The sequence below is a fragment of the Glandiceps talaboti genome, chromosome 21 (genome assembly GCF_964340395.1).
Source record: "Glandiceps talaboti chromosome 21, keGlaTala1.1, whole genome shotgun sequence".
Taxonomy (NCBI): Eukaryota; Metazoa; Hemichordata; class Enteropneusta; family Spengelidae; genus Glandiceps; species Glandiceps talaboti.
Genome location: NC_135569.1, coordinates 14,647,449 through 14,667,646, shown reverse-complemented (window position 1 = coordinate 14,667,646; position 20,198 = coordinate 14,647,449). Strand labels below are relative to the sequence as shown.

Genomic DNA, 20,198 nt, shown 5'->3' with positions numbered 1-20,198 from the left:
TGTCTAAGTTAATGGATTTAACTTCGTATTTCACCGAAATTTACAATTAGCTCACCAAAGCCTTCGCCAGGTATCCACCATGGCTTCGGCAGAGTTTTCTGAAGTCATGACGCATGCGCGACTTCAGGCAAATAGTTGAATGACATGAGAACAAATATAGACAGGAATAAGGATGAGGTTGATTTTCTTTTAGTGGCATTTTTTTTATCTAACGACTCAAATAAGTTAACTGCATCTTTAAAATGCCACAGTACAACATTGTTTGGGTGATTGAAGATATACGAAGCTTCTTACTTCATTTATCTCCAAATACATTGCTACGGTACAGCAGCCGGACCAGAATTGTCTTTTTCTGTGACACTGCTACAAAGTGGTCTCACGAAGTGGAATCGGTTTATATGACTTTATACGATACCCAAGGATTAAAAAAGTACAGGTTCTTCAAACAAAATCTACTATAATAATAACTTTGTTCCCATTAAATAATGTTTATTTCCTTATAGTCAGTCATAACAGTCCCGGAATTGTACATGTTAAAGGCGTCAGTTAAGATACGTCGTCTTGTCCCGTCCTCATCGGCCTCCAGGAAGAGGTTGGCCGATGTGTGAGGACGCACGCCCCGTCATGGTTTACGTACCTTACAGACTAGGGATTGTTAGGGCTACATAAACTATTTTTTACTGTGTATACAATTTGACAAGAAATGTTAGTGAAATTCCCGAAAACCCAGACGCCTTTATGGCACAAAATATTATTGATAATCAATTCCTCAGTGTACTTATTCTTTGCATCATATATAGCACAATGACTTGCCAGGTACACAGGGGACATTGGACATCCTAGTACTAGGATATGCACAATCGACCTAGTGCTAGGATGTAGCCACATGTTATTGGCAAAGGAGAGGGGCACAGTATATGTACCAGCTATGCACACCACAGCAAGGTTACAAAGTATCTTTTCCAAAGCTACATAGATGTGAAACTATGTTTGTTACATGGCTGTGATAACTATGTTTGTTATATGGCTGTGCAACATAATTAACATACAAGTTAAATCAACCAGTGGAAATTCAACGGTAGACGTTCATTGCTTTAATAAGGAAAACTAATCAAACCTAAACTAATGACTGATTTCATAATTGACTGACTGACTGACTGACTGACTGACTGACTGAATGAATGAATGAATGAATGAATGAACGAATTACAATTGACAGCTGGCTGCTGACTGGATGGATGGGTGTGTGGGCGGATGGATGAATAGATGGCCCGGGTGGGTGTGGATGGATGGATGACTGACTGACTGACTGACTGACTGAATGAATGAATGGATGGATGGATGGATGGATGGATTGATGTATGTATGTATGTATGTATGTATGTATGTATGTATGTATGGATAAGTGAACTCTCTTCGTTCATCCATTGAATAGTTCATAGGTCATGGGCCATGAGTTTAGCAGCTTAAATACGCCCTATAATATACGCCCTCTACGATTAGGTCACGGATTATATACTGTGGCTGCGATGTCTCTCCTACGAAGTGCCGTTTTAATTGCGATAACTGCAATAACTGTAACATTTCTTCCAACTTTACTTCGTAAGCAATTACCCGTGCGTGTAGATGGCAGCGTGGAACCGGGATTTGAAAAAGTTGCACGTGTATTCAGGTACTATTAATAGAGAACTTGTGCCGTGTCATTGTTATATCTCATTATGACCTATTTACATATATTAGCGGTGTTCTTTGATTGATGAGAGTGCTTGCTTTGCAAATATTATACAATGATAGTTTACTATTTGTTGGGTCGTGAAACACAAGACGACCCACGGATTCCTCCGACGTATACTTTAGTGATGTTGAAGAAATACAAACTCGGTTAATTAATGTCCCGTCACTGCAGTGTACTCCACCATCAGCGATTGTCACATTATCATGATTATCGAATCAACAGTAGGTCAACGAGACGCTCACTTCGTAAGTTTTAGAGACATGAGGTCAAGTTTAAGAAGTGAATTTTTCATCAACAGAACTTTTTTTTTTCTTTTTGTGAAATTGGGTAATCCGTAAAAGGCTTGCCACGATCATAAATTTTTTTGGATTCTGTTTTGTTCGAAATTATTTTATATCACCCTTTCTCTTTTTTACCTTCCGTAAGGAAGGCTTTAATATAGCGATGAAGTCTGTATGTCTGTGCGCGTGCACGCGCGCGTGTGTGTGTGTGTCTGTATAACCATTTCTGGTTATACAAAACGGCTGCATCAATTCAAACGAAATTTCATAGACGTGTTCCGTAGGGTAATGGCCAGAACTGATTAGGTTTTGGTAATAATCCGATAAATATTTATGACAAATTTGAGTAATTAATTGATCGAATGAGTATAAAGTTGGCGTCAGATTCGAAGACACTCGACAGACTCAAACCTGAAATAATACCGTTGAGACTACAGGGAAGGATTCTTCACTGCCGTCAGGTGTATTCCAATCTGAGGCTATCTGACACTCAATATTTTTACTGTGTTCTTTTCCGATTTCTCTCAATAACAAACTACCACTGTTTGTTACAAGGCTTGTACATAATCATTTATCTAGCTCTGTATCTCAGGATATAAATACACTCTCACATATTTATCAAGTGTAATAATCTATAATTTATACCCAAATGTGTGTGGTCAAAATATGGAAAATAGACCAAGCCTCGCCTAGCCTACAAAGAAAATTTCACGAAAATTTATCAATAATGGTTACCTATACATTGACCTCTGTATAATTAGTGTACAGTGATGGCGCGCCAGGCAACAGAATCTTGACTAGTGATTAAAGGAATGTGTAAACTCCTGGTGGGACTGAAGGAAGTTCAACACGCACATGCCATATCCCGGGTATGTAGGAGATCACAAAAGCCGAGTGAAGTCAAGGATGACAAGCTTTCCTGTGCTGAGAGAAGGAAGCTTGGCGGGCATTTCAACAACATTTTTGACAACTAACTTTCATTGGAACTTGACGAATCACAGATATAGAGCTAAATTTCTTTCATAAATCATGAAATTCTTTATGGAAGGCATTCAGTTTAAATCTGGTTATCTTCTGTTTTTGCTTTTACTATGTTTACTTCAACAGGAGTAATCATGAACAAGGCTTGGAAATAGGTTCAGCATTTTCTGCTTATTACAAAGGCAAGAAAGTGGTAGATTTATGGGGTGGTTATGCTAATGCTGAAGCCGAGGATCCATGGCAACAAGACACTATGTCGATGTTCTATTCTGTAACCAAGAGTGTGGTGGCGCTGTGCATAGCGGTAGCGGTGGATCGTGGTCATCTGGACTATGACCAGAAAGTTGCGTACTATTGGCCGGATTTTGCACAGAAAGGAAAGGAAAATATAACACTAAAGCAACTCGTCAATCATGAGGTAACCAAAACTATTTGGCTTCCTTAAACCAGTACGAGCTAAAACTAGCTCTTTAGAATCTAAATCAGACGAACAGCGATAGGTTCACTGAAAATGTATCAAAATACTTGCATAGTAGATGCCTTAATCAACTGAAATTGTGATTGCATTGGGGCACTGAAGTTTACATATGTATCCGGATTTGATTTTCTGCTCCATACTATGTGTAGGTACACACTTGATTTGTGCCTCAGGACCATGATATTTATACTCATACTAATTACATTCAATTAGTCTAGAGGCTATCCATGGCTTCGAATCTCTTCTCCTTCTAGCACATCATTTGACGAAATTTCAAATTCAAATGAAGTCATCCGAACTGTCATTTGTTAATCGATTACAGAATTTTGCCCAATAGTTAGTATTTATTGGGATAGTCATACCAAATATGGTTGGGGGTTTACTCATTTGCATAAAACAACTTTTGGTTCAGAAAATCTCATTGAGCTAGGTGGTGTGAAGAGAGATCTTCCAAGACTTAGATAGTCTCGATACTAACCTCTCATATACGCTGTTTTGTGTGTTTATAGTATAAACCTACCAAGCCCAAATACTGCAAATGTATGTGACGTGTATGCAATGTTGTTGTTTATGGTGATATTCATGGATCAATTCATCATATTTGCCAGGCAGCTATTCCAGTGCCATCACAAACACCCAACATGCAAATGGTTAAAGACCCAGACTGGCTTGGTAAAGTTCTTGCAGCGTCTGAACCCCAGTGGGAGCCGGGTACAGGAAGTGGGTACCACGTTTATACTTTTGGATGGCTTCTATCAGAGGTATTAAGACGTGCTGATCCTAAGCATAGATTAGTTGGGCAATTCTTTCAAGATGAAATTGCTAGACCGTTCGGTAAGTGTCATTTTTAGAAGTTATCTTGCATTAATCACAAGCAGAAAAAAGCAATCGACGTGTAGACATTCAACAACTTGAACATATATTGTGGATACACGTTTATCAAAAAATTTGCGTTTTTGCATCACTGCATATTTATGAGTAACACCTAATTTGCATACTTAAACCATATATTTTTGAATTCTAAACAACAATGATAAGGTAATGTATTGAAAAAATCCCATTGTGGTGCTAAACTTGTCTACGATTCACGATATTTCTTCAATTTGGTGTAAAAGAATTAATTTTCATAATAAAGGTGGTCATACTTATGTCTATGTTTCTCAAGACCCGACCAACCTTCTATTTCTCCAGTCTGGCACAATAACAAATTTGCTGAAATTTGTGAAGTTTTATCTAATAAATAGGCCAAAGTTTCCTTCTAACTTTAATTATCATTTCTAAGTCATTCAGATTGTAAAATTATGATTATGAACAGCAAAATATCACCAACATGTAAACATACATTTACATTTTTTTAACTGATTTGAACGACCACTGTTTTAAGATGCTACAATGAGAAACATAAGCATGGGCACGCTAATCTTGTCGAATCTGTTGTCCATTCCTACAGGTATAGACTTTTTTGTTGGTTTACCAAAGGAAGAAAACTATAGGGTTGCTGATATAGTAGCTCCTTCAATTGGAATCTACCAAATGTTATTTTATTCAAAGTACCGCCGCGTTGCTCTACAATTATTGACGCAACCGGACAGTCTTATGGCGAGAGCAATGGCGACCGATGGTGTGTTTGGACCGGTATGAAGAAAGTTCAATCTTTCTGTTTTGCATATTCATATTGACCTCATCTTATTCTTTACCTCAGAAGGTCAAATGTCACATTTTGTGTCACTGGTGGTATTTCGAAGACACTAGTAAAATATGGGGGACATTGTTCAAAAAGTTGGTTCCCCATACTCATGCCAATAATGAACTGACGGGATCAAGCTTATCACGAAAATGAACCATCTATAAAATATTCGCGGAACTACCATGCACAGAGACTCTAATTTATTACGTGTGAAGAATCACATAAGCACACACTGAGTTCAAATTCTTCCGAGAGAAACATTTAAAGCCATTACAGAGTCGCCAGGGGCACAAAATAGTCTCCTTTTGTTATTTCAAAGTTTAGCAATTAATAGTTATTGCGCATGCGTGAATTGTACTGATATTCGTTTATCATCTTACATTGGCCAGCACTCAGGCAAGATCAAGCTGTGTACTGTAGTTAATTTTTATAGTTGTCATTACTTCAGCATTCTCAGTTTCAAAACTTTAAATATCCTCCCTTATCCTGTGTAGTTATATTTCTGTCCCTAACTTAAACTTGTCTTTTTTACGATTTTCAGCCTCAGCGGATTAATACCTATAGCTTTAGATCATTAGACATTCCAGCGGTGAATGGATTTGGAACAGCACGTGGTCTAGCCAAGCTTTTCGGTATATTGGCAAATGGTGGCACATTTAATGGGAAAAAATTGTTATCAAAGAAATGGGTGGATAACTTTGCTGAATGTACGTCACCAGACATTGATTTAGTTACACAGATGAAATCAGATGGTTACTGTCATGGTTTGTTACGACACTGCAGTGCTCCCGAAGGGGTGAGTACAAAGGATAGACTGTCATGATAGTTGTCCGTTATCATTTTCAAAAGTAGTATACATTAAAACTTCATAATAATCTTTACAAACCCTGATTATAGTAGATGCTAGAAATATCTTATTGAAGGGTTATTTATTAATTGCCTGATACTATTTATATATATTAATTGTTTAAGCGAGAGAGAGAGAGAGAGAGAGAGAGAGAGAGAGAGAGAGAGAGAGAGAGAGAGAGAGAGAGAGAGAGAGAGAGAGAGAGAGAGAGAGAGAGAGAGAGAGAGAGAGAGAGGAATTGTGTTGGAATGGTGTCTACCTACGCACAGGAAGAAAATATGACCACTAATCCCCCCCCCCCCCCACACACACACCAAAAGTTGACAGTTGTGATATCCATGGAAACTAAGCTTCAAGGGAGTCCTGTAACCAATACATCATCATATATAGTCACTGCAATTGATAAACATTAGTATTTTCTCATTATATACTAAAAACCGTTGATTTAATAGCTAAATAAAACTTTTAACTTTGGAGGTATTTTCCTCTATCTCAAAATCGCTATACTGTAAAATACAGTAGCAGCAATATTGGTTTATATAGTGTTTTGTAAAATATAATTTTGAAAACATTCAGACAAACAGTGATAATTGCATCATCGAATGAATCTAACACTGACTTAAGGAGATAAACATCCTTTTGCTCATGTTGCTATCCGAGTTAGAGCGAAAGTCTGAAAATGATTGCCTGATGATTTTCTCCAAGCAGCTATATCCATTCTATCAATCATTTTTTCGTCTTTTTTTTTGTAGTTAAATCTTGACCAAGTGTATGGTCATTATGGTCACGGAGGACATTCAGCGTTTTTCGACCCTGAACATAATTTAGCCTTCTCATATCAGGCTTCTCTGCTGTCTATCTTTACTTACGGTGAGGCGCCAAGATACCAAAGACTCATTAAGGCGTTGTATGATAGTGTCAGTAAAATAGAAGATAATGAATAATTAATATTTTAAAAAAAATATCAGATTTCCATGGTTATTCATAATCATGTTACTCTGGTATTTGAGACTATTATTGTTCGATTTGGTAAATTACACAAGTTGGTGCCAGCGGTTCTGTAGTGCAAATATAATGACGATCATTATGGTCAAGATAGTGTAAACATTGGAAGTCCCAAAACAGTATGATGCAAGTTTACGGAACTAGCTGTCAGAGACTTTTATTACTTCAACATCCATTTACTAACTTATCACTTGTATCATCATATTGCGACAATATTTTTAGTTTGTGTCTATCTCAGTACACCGAAGCCTAGATTAGAGAGAGAGAGAAAGAGAGAGAGAGAGAGAGAGAGAGAGAGAGAGAGAGAGAGAGAGAGAGAGAGAGAGAGAGAGAGAGAGAGAGAGAGAGGGAGGGAGGGAGGGAGGGAGGGAGGGAGGGAGGGAGGGAGGAGAGAGAGAGAGAGAGAGAGAGAGAGAGAGAGAGAGAGAGAGAGTGAGACTTCATCAAAAGACAGTCGTTAGTAGGGCTACATAGTCGAGCTTTCTTGTAGCGTAGTCCTTCCACCTCTACCTCTTCTAGACGTAAATTGATCCAATCATCTTTTACTAAAGTCATCTCTGTCTCTCAAAATTCAAACCAGATAAAATTCTTTTCTATCGACAAACAATCTGATCAAGGAGAAGGCTCGGTTTGCTGACTATAGGCCCTCTACCGGCTACTGTAAATATCCTGTACGTTCTATTTAGTATAGGCCTACATTGGGTGCCCCCCCCCCACCCCCACCCCCACAAGGAGGAAAACAGTCATCTGATGTAGAAACAAACAGAGCGCAAGAAATATGGCATGGTAGTATAATACTGAAGTAAATCAAGCCGTCTCTTTGATACAGATTTTGCATCAACAAACAAACAAACAAAACTAAATACTATTAGCAATGGTTTATTAATAAACATCACTTCGTTATTTGAGTTTACAAATCGACGAATTTAACCTTCTCTATATAAGCTGTATGATTTACACAGTAAGTTCGATTCGCAATTGCAACATATGCATGATTATGGCAAAATAGATCGAACTATTTTAGCGACGTTGCGCTTTGCAGAATCTCACACAGATTAACACAGATATATGCTGAATAATGATAAAGGGACCCTCGCCTTTAAATTTGTTACCCTTAGGACACATTTTATACTATCATGGTTTGCGTAACGTTGAAATTTATGTTTCATGGTAACACCTGCACTCTATGCTTAGGTTAGTGCAATCTGGCAACTGGTGGCGCTCTCACCAGGAATTCGATCAGATTTGATGCAAATATCACATTATCAAATATTATTTACAAACATATTTTCTGAAAAATGCTACATTCTCGGTTACTAAGCTTCGTTTATATATGGAAACCACAGACTACAGTCCCCTCTGTTAGGTTGAAAGATTCATTGCTGTGTACGTGTACACTGATGCGCATGCCTAGCTTATGGCTAGTAAGAGCGCCAAACAGCGACGAATATTTCGTTTATCCGTCTTTCACGTCTAAACCAACAATGTGAAATGTCGCTAAAAGAAGTGTGCACTTTGTGCGAGTCGTATGTATCCCCCGTTACAGACAATTACTATGTTTGCATTATGGTTTCTGTAGTCGACTCTACTCTGATTTAGTCATAAGGTGGTTCTGTTTTCCCTTTTTTTACTTGGATACTTTCAAATGATTAATAAAAGGTTTATAAAATACGTAACATGTCACGGTATCTGTTTATTTATTCTACCCAAATTAGAAATGTTGATATCTCCATCAATTGTAAATATTAAAGAAACAAGCACTAACTTCTGACACCGTTTTTATCGAGTAAATACACCCAACATAAACCTCAACTAGATATATAGGATCTTGTTTAATGTTTACTTGTGCCTCGATGTGACTATAAAATCTGCATAATATCTAGAATCCCGTTTACTTTTGCCTCGATTTGACTATCCAATCTGCATATCTAGAATTATGTTTGTAGTTTATTACTTGTGCCTCGATGTGGCTATAAAATCTGCATATGTCGTCAACAGTTTTCTACGCTAAGGCGTATTTTCTCTATGATCTAAACCCAACGACAATTTTTGACTTTTGGCCAAATTTATGTAATCCAATTTCGTTCATGCATGTTGTCTAAATGCGATATGATCACCTCACGGCTTCTGGTGATAATTAAACATGGTCCAGTTAGTGGAATATTATGTAGAATTCTACTTAATTGTGAGTAATGAGCAACACAGCTAAATGTTCAAGTAAGGCCCATGTTCTCTTACTATGATTTGTGTTCAAGTGTCCAGTCCACAAGGACCTGGCACATTGTGAAAATAGTGGTGTTTTAACCCTATTAAAGTATTCTTATCCCCGGGGGAACTCAATAAGTTATAATATCTAAGCAAGGATTAGTCCTGCTTACAGACGGAGTAGATATTCTTACTTTGGCCCTGTCCTTCTCGGGAACAGTGGCATCTCATGTACACCGTATGCAAGCAAGACTAAGCAGAGATCATCCCAGGACATCAGACATGGGGTCAATACACTCAGACATTTACACTGGTTCAATCAATAGATATTCTTTAAGTTGCAATATGTAGTACTACTTGGATATGTTATAATTGATTAAGTGTTGTGATGCCCTTTTATGTCATTACTTTGATACTAAATATTGTTGAGTTCCCTGGTGGTAAGTACACCATAGTAAGATTAAACATAACAAAGAACACAGTGTGTACATGTCAGCAGGGTAAATAAGACGCTTCAAAACAATCCATAGTAAGACAATTCGTATTATAGTTCACAGCCACACATTCCCCTCTGTGTGTATTAAACTTGGTGACTTTAACGTTCCATGGTCAGTAAGTCGATGGAATACGGCAGACAGTGCTTGTACTGGGACAGATCTGGAAGTCTTGCCTTTTCTTCTTCGGTGAAAGGTATCACTTTCTCCTTCAGGATATCGATGGATCCGAGGAATGATGCATTGAAGGTCTTTCCAGGTTCAAGGTTCAACTGAGAAAGAATACGAAACATATCAGTTGGAAATTTAAAACCGTTTTAAAAACAAAAATACTATGACTCTATTGCGTGTGTTTGAAGTTACGTCATACCTTGTGTAATCGACTATTTGGTGATAATTTTAGTTCTGATCGTACGTATCATCACAAGAGGGCGCACATAGTAATGACGACGTACATATACTGTTGTTGCAAGTATTGATTTGGCGAAGGTCTTCAATTCTTGACAAGTGATTTAAAGACCCGTAGCATTGTAGTACATTGTCTAGCACCCCAACAGGTAAAGAGGCCGAAGGATTCATTTACACATGAGTGACTATTTATTACAAACATTAGCAGCGTATATATAAAGCATAAATTAGGCCACACGATACACAACTTTTTTGTTACAGACACTGCTAGCGCACAGTGTTCAATGACAGATGAAATTTGATATTTTTCTTCGTCGTTGACTTACCTATCTCAGTGTTTATTTGTTTGTTTGTTTGTTTATTTATTATTTATTTATTTATTTACTTACTCACTCACTCACTCACTCACTCACTCACTCACTCACTCACTCACTCCCTCTCACTCACTCACTCACTCTCACTCACTCACTCACTCTCACTCACTCACTCACTCACTCACTCACTCACTCACTCGTTCACTCACTCACTCACTCACTCACTCACTCACTCACTCACTCACTCACTCACTCACTCACTCACTCACTCACTCACTCACTCACACTCACTCACTCGTTCACTCACTCACTCACTCATTCACTCACTCACTCACTCACTCACTCACTTATTAATTAATTAATTAATTAATTAATTAATTAATTAATTAATTAATTAATTAATTAATTAATTTAGTTATTTATAGTTATCTTTTGTGAAATATTGGCCGGGTTCCTGACAGTTTTAGGTTACCCACCTTTCAAAACGAACGCCAATTCTAACTTGACCTGAGAATTTGATCTTAACTCCAAACCTCTGAATAACCAAGCTATTATGTGTTTTTTTGTTCAATCACTCACAATGCGGGAAACCTAGACTTAAATACTCATCGTTGTTGGCGCTTTACACAAGTGATAACGAGTTATTTTATAGGAGTGTAGTACGTACATTCTTTTGATATTTATCATCATAATTATGGTACCACGGCTGATGTCTAAACGACAGTGAGGGCGCTGTCGAAAGCCAGTGACTAGGGCATAGGCAGTAACCTAAAAAATGTGACAACGTTATGTTCGCAACTTTTGAATAAAGCAACTTACGTGCTTGTTGAAGAAGTTCTTCATCCTGTTCTTATTCATATCTGGATTCTGATCCAGGAAGTTAGGAACATCGTACCTCAAAACCAGAGATTCTGCTAATCTGATGACACCAACGTTTTTTCCATCCTTGAAGTATGTGATTACGGGATGCAAAAAGGCAAGGCAATGTTCGTCTTCAAAGTCGGGTGTATGCACAAAGTCCAATGCGTCTTTAGCGGAATCTCCAAACCTAGTAACACAAGAAACAAATACGAGTTTTACAGTTCAAATGACAGATTTGAACACGGGGAGCCCAGGAACGGTGTTACAACCCAACAAACAAACAAACCAACAAACAAACAAACAAATAAATGAATAAACATTCAAACAAACAAACACATAAATAAATAAATGAATAAAAAAATAAACAGACAAACAAATACATAAAACAAACAAACAAACAAACAAACAAACACACAGACAGACAAACAAACATATATGCATGGGGTAATGATAATACTACATGTTTTTATATTCATCCATTTGTATGGTTGTTTACTTATTTATTGATTTATTTATTTATTCATTCGTTCGTTCGTTCCTTTGATTGTTTGTTAGTTTGTTTCTAGCACGGTTCCTGTGTTCCCTGTGATTTGAAATTTCGCCGGACCAAGTAACGCCCCCCTCCCCCACAAGCAATTACGATGTATTATATTATAATCATATATTTATATAGGACTCACTCCTCAAATCCGTATGCCAGGACGATTACAAATACGTGTTTGTAGTCCTTGAATCTGTCACTGAGATTTTCCAGTACGTATGGCTTCGGCAGATCTTCAAAATAGATAGCAGATACTTCATCCTGTTTTCCAGACTTGAAATCACGAATTGCTAACACGTGACAGAGAACGTTATTCATTTGATAAATACTGTCACCGATGCTGGTACGACCTGTTATTAAAAAAATCAGAGAGACTAGAACATTTGATTTAAATTTGATAAAGGTTAAAAAAAAGTAACGGCGAATTTGTGATTCTTGCATATACAGGCACAGGCATATGTACAAATGTTGACCATTGCACCTTCTGAATATACAACAGAAATAGCGAAACCTGAAACAAAACGTTATCTGGTTCGACAAAAATCTTACATATATTGCTACAGTTTATCGTCTGGCCAGACAAACATCTCAGAGACGTCATTTATAATCTTATTGTCTGGCATGACAATAATTGAAGTACAATCTTTGCTACATTTTAGTCAATTGACTGACTCAACAATATCAGAATGAATGCGCCAAATTTCAAATGATGCTCTAATACACCAGAATGTAGCCCAACTTAACGTCGGCACAAAGAAAGTTTAGCAATTTTGGTTGAAATATATGTCGTGCCAAACGATGAAGTAAGCAACGTTGACAAGATTACTGTCGTGTCAATTGATAAAATCACAGCCAAGTAATGTGTTACTTGTCTGTGATAAAATGTAGCAAAATCAAGGAGATTTTTGTCCAGTCTGGACAAAATCATTTTGTTTCAGGTTTCATTATTTCCGTTGTACTATATACCACAGGCGATGCGTGTGTGTGCCTCTAGATCTGTCTGTCTGTCTGTCTGTCTGTCTGTCTGTCTGTCTGTCTGTCGCTCTGTCTGTTTATGTATGTCTCTGTTTGTCTGTCGCTCTGTCTGTCTGTTTATGTCTGTCTCTGTCTGTCTGTCTGTCTGTCTGTCTGTCTTTCTCTCTGTCTGTCTGTCTGTCTGTCTTTCTCTCTGTCTCTGTCTGTCTGTTTGTCTGTCTGTCTGTCTGTCTGTCTGTCTGTCTGTCTGTCTGTCTGTCTGTCTCTCTCTCTCTCTCTCTCTCTCTCTCTCTCTCTCTCTCTCTCTCTCTCTCTCTCTCTCTCTCTCTCTCTCTCTCTCTCTCTCTCTCTCATACTATCAAGTTTAAGCTTACTGTGAAATATTTTTGTCAAGAAAGTCAAAATGCTCACCAACAACTTTTTCAGCCAGGCAATCTAAATTCAATGGAATGTTTTCCCTCGGATATGGTATATCATTATATCTTTCCTCCAGTAAGTGGTAGAGACTTCGGACATTGTATCTGAATCCGTGGATGAAACCGGAAGCTGCTTTTCTATCAGTGCACTGCATGGACGTTCCCATGTAATACATGTTAGGCACATTTGATTCCCAAGTAGTGGACAAGACGGGGAACTTTCCATCGGTTTTTGTATCTATAGACAATAGATTACCAAAAGAGCACGGTATATGACACAAAATCGAACGTTTGTCAGTTTCTCAGATACTGTGTATCTATAGCCGATCTTGGTCTGAGAGATAAACCCTTCATGTATGTATGTATGTATGTATGTATGTATGTATGTATGTATGTATGTATGTATGTATGTATGTATGTATTTATGTATGTATGTATGTATGTATGTATGTATGTATGTATGTATGTATGCATGTATGTATGTATGTATGTATGTATGTATGAAAACCATAGGATGTTATTAATTATAAGAAAAACAACTCACGTTTGCTTTCAGTAGAAGAGAAGAGTAACTTTAATTGATAAAATTACCTGGTTTAATATCATCAGCAAACAGTGTTGTGTCCACGTACTTAAAACCAGTACAACAAATCACGTGATCGTAAGGAGGGGGCTTCAGGAAAAAATGGCCTTGTGCATCCCGCCAGTGTGTTATGACGTCATCAAATACACACAGAAGTTTACCATCTGGCAGTTTGTCAACTGATGTCAGCTTCATAGTTAGATATGTATGGAGTGATTTCAACTGGTACATGTCCAGAACAGTGTTGTTCACTGCACGTAGATCACCTAGGTAACAAACAGATCACGTGTTAGGTAACTGATACGTGTGATCACGCGTTAGGTTTTGAAAACCCTAGATGAAATTATGCACATGCCATTAATATTTTCTCACTTCTGGTCAACTTTTTGTTAAAAATATGGTGAGGATGAATAAACGTACCTTTCCATTAAAAAGGCAGGTCGTTTGTCGTTTAGTATAGTAGTGGGAGAAAAGAAATTGTATCTGTGCAATTGTTTAGAACTTTTCGATTCTGTACGCAGCCTCAGAAGCCTGTATGGTCTTTGAAAGATAAACTCTATTTCATTTGACTGAACTTCAAGTTTTAATAAACAACACTACTTGCCTACGAAATGGGTGTTCCAGGCATGTTTCAGTTTTCGATCTCCAAATATATGTAACAAGCTAGCGTGGCCTGCAAGATGATTGGCTGTCTCAAAGGCGCTGTTACCATTACCAATGATGCAAACAGTTTTTCCATCGTATTTCTTTGCGTCGACGTCGTGAGTGGCGTACGTTTCCATATTCTCCCACCCTTTAATACTCTCTGGTATCAATTCAGATCGAGCTCCTGTTGCCATGAGCAACACTTTGCTGCGGTATTCTGCGCCATCGGTGGTTGTCAGGGCGAAGTTTGCATACTCGTCATCTGTTACCTTGGTGATTGCTTTGACTCGTGTGTTGTACTTAATTTTGATATCGAATTTCCTGGCGAAATCGTCAATGTATCGGATGAAGTCATCGGCGCTCGGGAACAGTTCCTCGGAGTATTTGGTGAAGCGCATCTCCGGGTCGTCACTGAGCAAAGAATTCCAGTCATGCCTCATGTTGAATTCGGCCTCGGGGAAAGGATTGAAGCGTTTGTTGATGGAGATCAAGGTACGATGTCTTGGATGTGTCTTGAAGAAGGAACCTGGTACATCATTGGCCTCCAGAATGACGTATTTACGTTTCGTTTTGTTGAGGAAATAACCCATCTGAAGACCAGCGGGACCAGCTCCAACGATGACATAGTTGTATGTACCTGCATAACAAAGAAAACAAAATCATGAAAATTGTTTAATTTGTAACGGTCATTCAATAATGTTTTATGTCATATGGACGCGTAATCTTGATTCTATGTGTGGATACATAGAATAGAATGTTACGAATATGAATGATGACGTCACTATTTTTACTCCATCTTGTTTGTATTGAAATCGCTGTTAGCCTTTTACATGTACAATGACAAGATACATTTGTGAACAACAAACAACTGGGTAAAACAAGTATTGTTGGTTGTCTGTTTTCTTGGCTGACTGAGCAGTCATTCAAATCACCCCGCCGTATACTGAGGTGGATTCACATGACACAAGTACACTCAAAACAAACATTAATTCGCTTATTTTAGTAGGAGATACACCGAGGAATGGGCGACGCTACGATCTGAAAAGAAGGTATCTCATTTCTTTAACGGTAAGAAAATGTGGTTATTTTGTCCCTGTATTCTTCACCAGTTGTACGTCGTATTACACGTTGATTATCACATTGAGGTTGGAAGGACTAGTTTCTACCTCCATGCAGGTGAAATCAAAGAAGAAGAAAAAGCAATTTTCTAGTGGGTGGCCAAGTTTTTCGATCGTACTAGGGGAGGGGGGGGGGACTCGGAGCAAACAATTCATGGAAGAATTTCAGCCGGGTATAGTCCTGATTTTGATACTGTGGGAGAGGAAAGCATGATGATGTCTGTATGGTAATCCTCATTGAGTACGCCAAAATGAATTGTTAGTATGGTGGAAAGCACAAACGTTTTCCTGGTGGAGAGTGGGTTAATCATCCACAATATTTGTTGAGCGGTGGACTGGCGGGCAAGTTGAAACCAACTAAAACATTTACTAGTACTTGTTTGTGTTGAAACCAGAGAGGGATGACAGACCCCCCCCCCCCCAGTGGGAGGACACATAAAAACCGCGCCAGCTAAACGCCCTCCCCGCATTTTATATCATTCAATTCACCAGGTATCCATCCATCTACAAGGAAAACTACGCCCTCAACGCATAAACTCAGTTTGTGCCATTTTAAACATTTGAACAACCATAGAACGAGGCTAGGGAGTCGATGTCGTTCTCCTCGACCTGTGTCTAGTACACCTCGGCACAAGGAACGGGTATCTATTGTTCAACTATTAAGTATTTCTATCTCCATAATATATGCAGTAATGAACAAAAGATACACAAGTCTATCGATGCGTAGAGGAACAAGGCAAACTTTCAGCCGGACAGGTACGGTACACATAGTACGTACATTAACCTTTCATTCAACCGTGAATTGTGTACCACTGTTCTCGATTTACCAGTAACAAGTACGGGGTATATTGTCTTGAGAAACTTTGAAATAAGGACAACCATCGTAATAAATGACACTAAGGTTTTTTCTCGAAGTTTTCTCTTTAATTTTCTCCTTTACATCGCGTAGCAGCTTCGGCGTGACTAAAGAATGAGTGGTCTTTCATCTTTCGCAAGGAAGGAATGACAATATAATCGTACTAGATAAAGGTCAACCTATAAGACATCCATAAATGAACAGGGTATTCATGATAAGCCGCGTGATACCCAAGGCTACATTTTCGGAACTGGGAGTTTTAGATTTGTTTGCTGTCATTTTGTTTTCCACCCTCTAGCAGCTAAAATCTACAAAAGAAAAACCAGAGGTCGCCCACCAAGGCGGTTTGAAGTAGAGGTTATGAAATAAAATATCACAATCGCATACCTCGAAACTAAAAAAATGTCGATTTCCTTTTATTTATTTTTTTAAATACCAAAAAATTGAATCTCCGAATTTCAAAAGAACCAAGAACAAGACGTCATGTGACAAAGTTTGGAAAGATTTTAAGAATTTGGATGTTCAGTTAAATTCTTCCCCGAGGGACATTCTACCATGCACTAATTAAACACATACATACATAATGAACGCCATGCTTAGAAACACAAGTTTGCCGAGTTTTTTTAAAACAAAATATTTATGATGAAGAAGGCGTTTACATACAAAACCATTGTAGTCATGATACTACGAACAATATTTCTTTCAAGTATACATGCTATATAATATTGCAAAAACGCCACTCTTTTGAGCATGCGCAGTTGATATAAATTGCATGATTTTCGCACTCCCCAGCTCCAAACCTTTCTTGCACATTTTAAAATAAACACCCAACCAAACCAAACTTAACTATTCATAAACCAAATTCTTAAGTTCATTTGTGCGGATTGATTTATCTTCTGCCTCTGCCAACAGGTCGATGTCACTTCGTAAAAGAGAGTGATAGTGTGACCTATGACCTATGACCTTTCATTCTGTAGCGCGAACAACTACGTAGGGTCATGGACGGCCATTCCTGTGCTCGAAGGTAGAGTCGTTTATTTGAGCGCATTCATTATACTTAAATATCTGCTATAAACACGAGGGGTTACAGGTCATGCTGTGAAGGTGCATGTTGTCTGCTTGTCAACAAGTATGACGTACGTAGTCAGTATCTTACTGTACTGAATGTTGCATAAAACCAAATAACGAGCCCACAAAATTGTCTCACCTTCAAGCATGCAACAACAACAAAAAAATACATGAACACATGCATAACAATGGCAATAAGACTGAAAACAATTTAATAGACCTAAATGATTGCTAGAATATGTAGTACTAGACGTTTTAGAAATGCTTATATATCGGCATGGCTTTATTGTAGTCTGTCCTAAAGTCACGACGTGTTGAATGTTTTTTCGGGGGATAGATCTTTCGCTATTTGTGCTCCACGGTACGGGTGTGGAAAAGGTTACCCCAAAAACTCTGTAGTTCTAATGTTTCTAAGTCTAGTCTAAAAAACTCATCTTTTTTTTTAGAAAGTTCATTGTGCGAAGCGGCTACTTCTATTTTAACATGACATTTTTAGTAATTTATTTTTAGCGTTTTAAAATTAGATTATATTGTTCATTTCCCCCCCCCCCCCCCTCACGTTTTATTTTACGTATATTTTATGATTGTATTGTACAGCGTCTTGAGATGTCTTTTTTACATGGAAGTCGTTTTTAAAGAAATAAATATTATTACTATTATATAGTGCCTTTGTTGCACTCTGAAATGGCCTATCCTAATAACTATAGTACTAGAACGTACAGTCCACACATGAAGAGAGAATACAAATCCAACGTACTGGAAACAGAAAAGTCATATTCACATTGAAAAAATGGTCAGAATAAACCAGTCAGAGAGGTCATGCGCAGGTAGCAGTGCAAACACAAATACAAGGGATGTCTTCAATTACTTTGAGTATTTACATTCTAAGGTTGTCTTCATAAAAGCCATGCATTTATTATTGCTAGCTAGGGAGCATTAACTTTGGAGAAAGTTATGTAGGTTAGTTGTCTTTACTTGGTAAACAGGGTGAAGTGAGTTTGTTTTCGTTATACATAAACTCTCTCGGGTCACCCCGATATCCTTTCAGTGCCCAGCAACTTTCGATTTGTATTACGATGGCTGTCAGTTATAACTCAGGTTACGATAGAGTGGTTTGATGTTACACATAGTATATTTTCCCCATTGTTCAAATTAAATACATGGACTTTTTAAAAGGCAGTCTGTGTTTCTTTAGTGCTGGTGCCACCCGAGACAACATTCATTGATTCAAGACTCGACACGTCCATGAGCTGGAATTGAATGTCTTGAATACTGAAATGGAAGTTTTCAAAACAAAAACAACATATGTTCAATGATCCTAATAACACTTCTCCATTTCGCTGTTTGGAGTAAAAACAATCAAACCAACACTGGTACATGGGTGGAGGGGGGGGGGGTGTGAGACGAATGTCTGAATGGAGTTGCAATACATTTACATTTTTTGTTTCATTTAGACTAAAATGTAGCAAATAATGCGATCTTGCTATTGAAGTGTGGCATATGCAGTTTGTTTTTGGTTTCTTTGTGGTCGTATCAAACAGAAAAGCTGCACGGTATTATGGAATTTATTGTAAGTCTCATGACTCCACTGATAAGATAACGTTTAATGTGATAACCTGGGGATTGAAGCCTTGACCTCTGAATGTGTCGTGCCAGCCAGAGCCGGCATTCTTACGTGAACGCTCCAGAGGAACGACCTTTGAAAAACACTTTGTTTAGACTACTTGCACTTTTTGTGAAAACCGCGATAGACCCTTTTAAACTCTTTTCTCACATGTTTTGCTCTCAGTGTACACACAATATACATTACTAGTATACTAGCATAGCGTTTAGACACCAACTCTCTCTGTGTGCAAACACAGTTGACGACTGCGAAACGACAGAAACACTTGTATCACACGCGAGTGCAAGTGTTGCATACTTCGGGGCATAGAGTGCCAAGTGTTGCATACTTCGCGGTATAGCAGTGATTGCAGTATTCTCTACGCTTTCGTTTATTTTGTGCAATAGGTAGGGGTGCAGTTACTACCTAGAACACCCAGCTCATGATCATACGTGACTTATTTCACTTTTTTTTTTGCCAGCCACCCAAATTTACTTCGAATTCGTCTGCCGTAATGAGCCTTTCTACATAATATGCCCGATACAAAATGGTCAAATTAAAGTTACCGAATCTCTTGAAAGAGTGCACAAGAATTATAACAGACTTGCCTGGTGGTCGAATGTGTAGCAAGCACAAGGAAGGGCGAACATTTTCCGAGTTACAACTCACGTACACGAAAAGGACGTCCCGACTTTGACCTCACGCCGAGACCATACTGTTAGGTTTGACCCCATTCTCAACACGTACACATGATGTGGTCGTGTTCGAAAATTTTCCAATTCGCCATTTTACTTCAATGAAAATGATACACACGTAATCGTTCCACACAAAAAAATGTTTTGGTCTAAAAAAACATCGACATCAAAACTTAATTATTACAGCTTTATTGTAAAGACCGAAACATTGAGGCCCAACTTGCCCGTCCTGTGTACAATATAATATACTGGGTACACAATATATAACAAACTGTTGCACACTCTACTCTTACCTGGCCCGCACCCCTCCGCGTTAGAAGCCATGTCGCTTGCAGTTTCAACGTTCTTGATCAACTTCTAAACGTGGTCACCAGAAGATCACAACTAGTGTCAAAACTACTA

The 20,198-nt window shown here is 38.2% G+C and overlaps 2 protein-coding genes across 2 annotated transcripts; one reads left to right on the top strand and one right to left on the bottom strand.

Annotated features, from left to right (window-relative positions):
- Window positions 1-1,504: 1,504 nt before the first annotated feature.
- On the top strand, window positions 1,505-7,220 carry LOC144451629 (beta-lactamase domain-containing protein 2-like). Its single transcript, XM_078142522.1, has 6 exons — window positions 1,505-1,672; window positions 3,124-3,415; window positions 4,084-4,309; window positions 4,926-5,110; window positions 5,704-5,958; window positions 6,762-7,220. The coding sequence occupies exons 1-6, from the start codon at window positions 1,530-1,532 to the stop codon at window positions 6,951-6,953; spliced, it is 1,293 nt and encodes a 430-aa protein (XP_077998648.1). The 5' UTR covers window positions 1,505-1,529; the 3' UTR covers window positions 6,954-7,220.
- A 665-nt stretch (window positions 7,221-7,885) lies between these two features.
- LOC144451338 (FAD-dependent oxidoreductase domain-containing protein 2-like) lies at window positions 7,886-20,198 on the bottom strand. The gene is made up of 7 exons (XM_078142150.1): window positions 20,090-20,198; window positions 14,416-15,093; window positions 13,820-14,077; window positions 13,224-13,466; window positions 11,977-12,187; window positions 11,255-11,483; window positions 7,886-9,985 (listed from the first exon to the last, which is right to left on the bottom strand). The coding sequence occupies exons 1-7, from the start codon at window positions 20,118-20,120 to the stop codon at window positions 9,815-9,817; spliced, it is 1,821 nt and encodes a 606-aa protein (XP_077998276.1). The 5' UTR covers window positions 20,121-20,198; the 3' UTR covers window positions 7,886-9,814.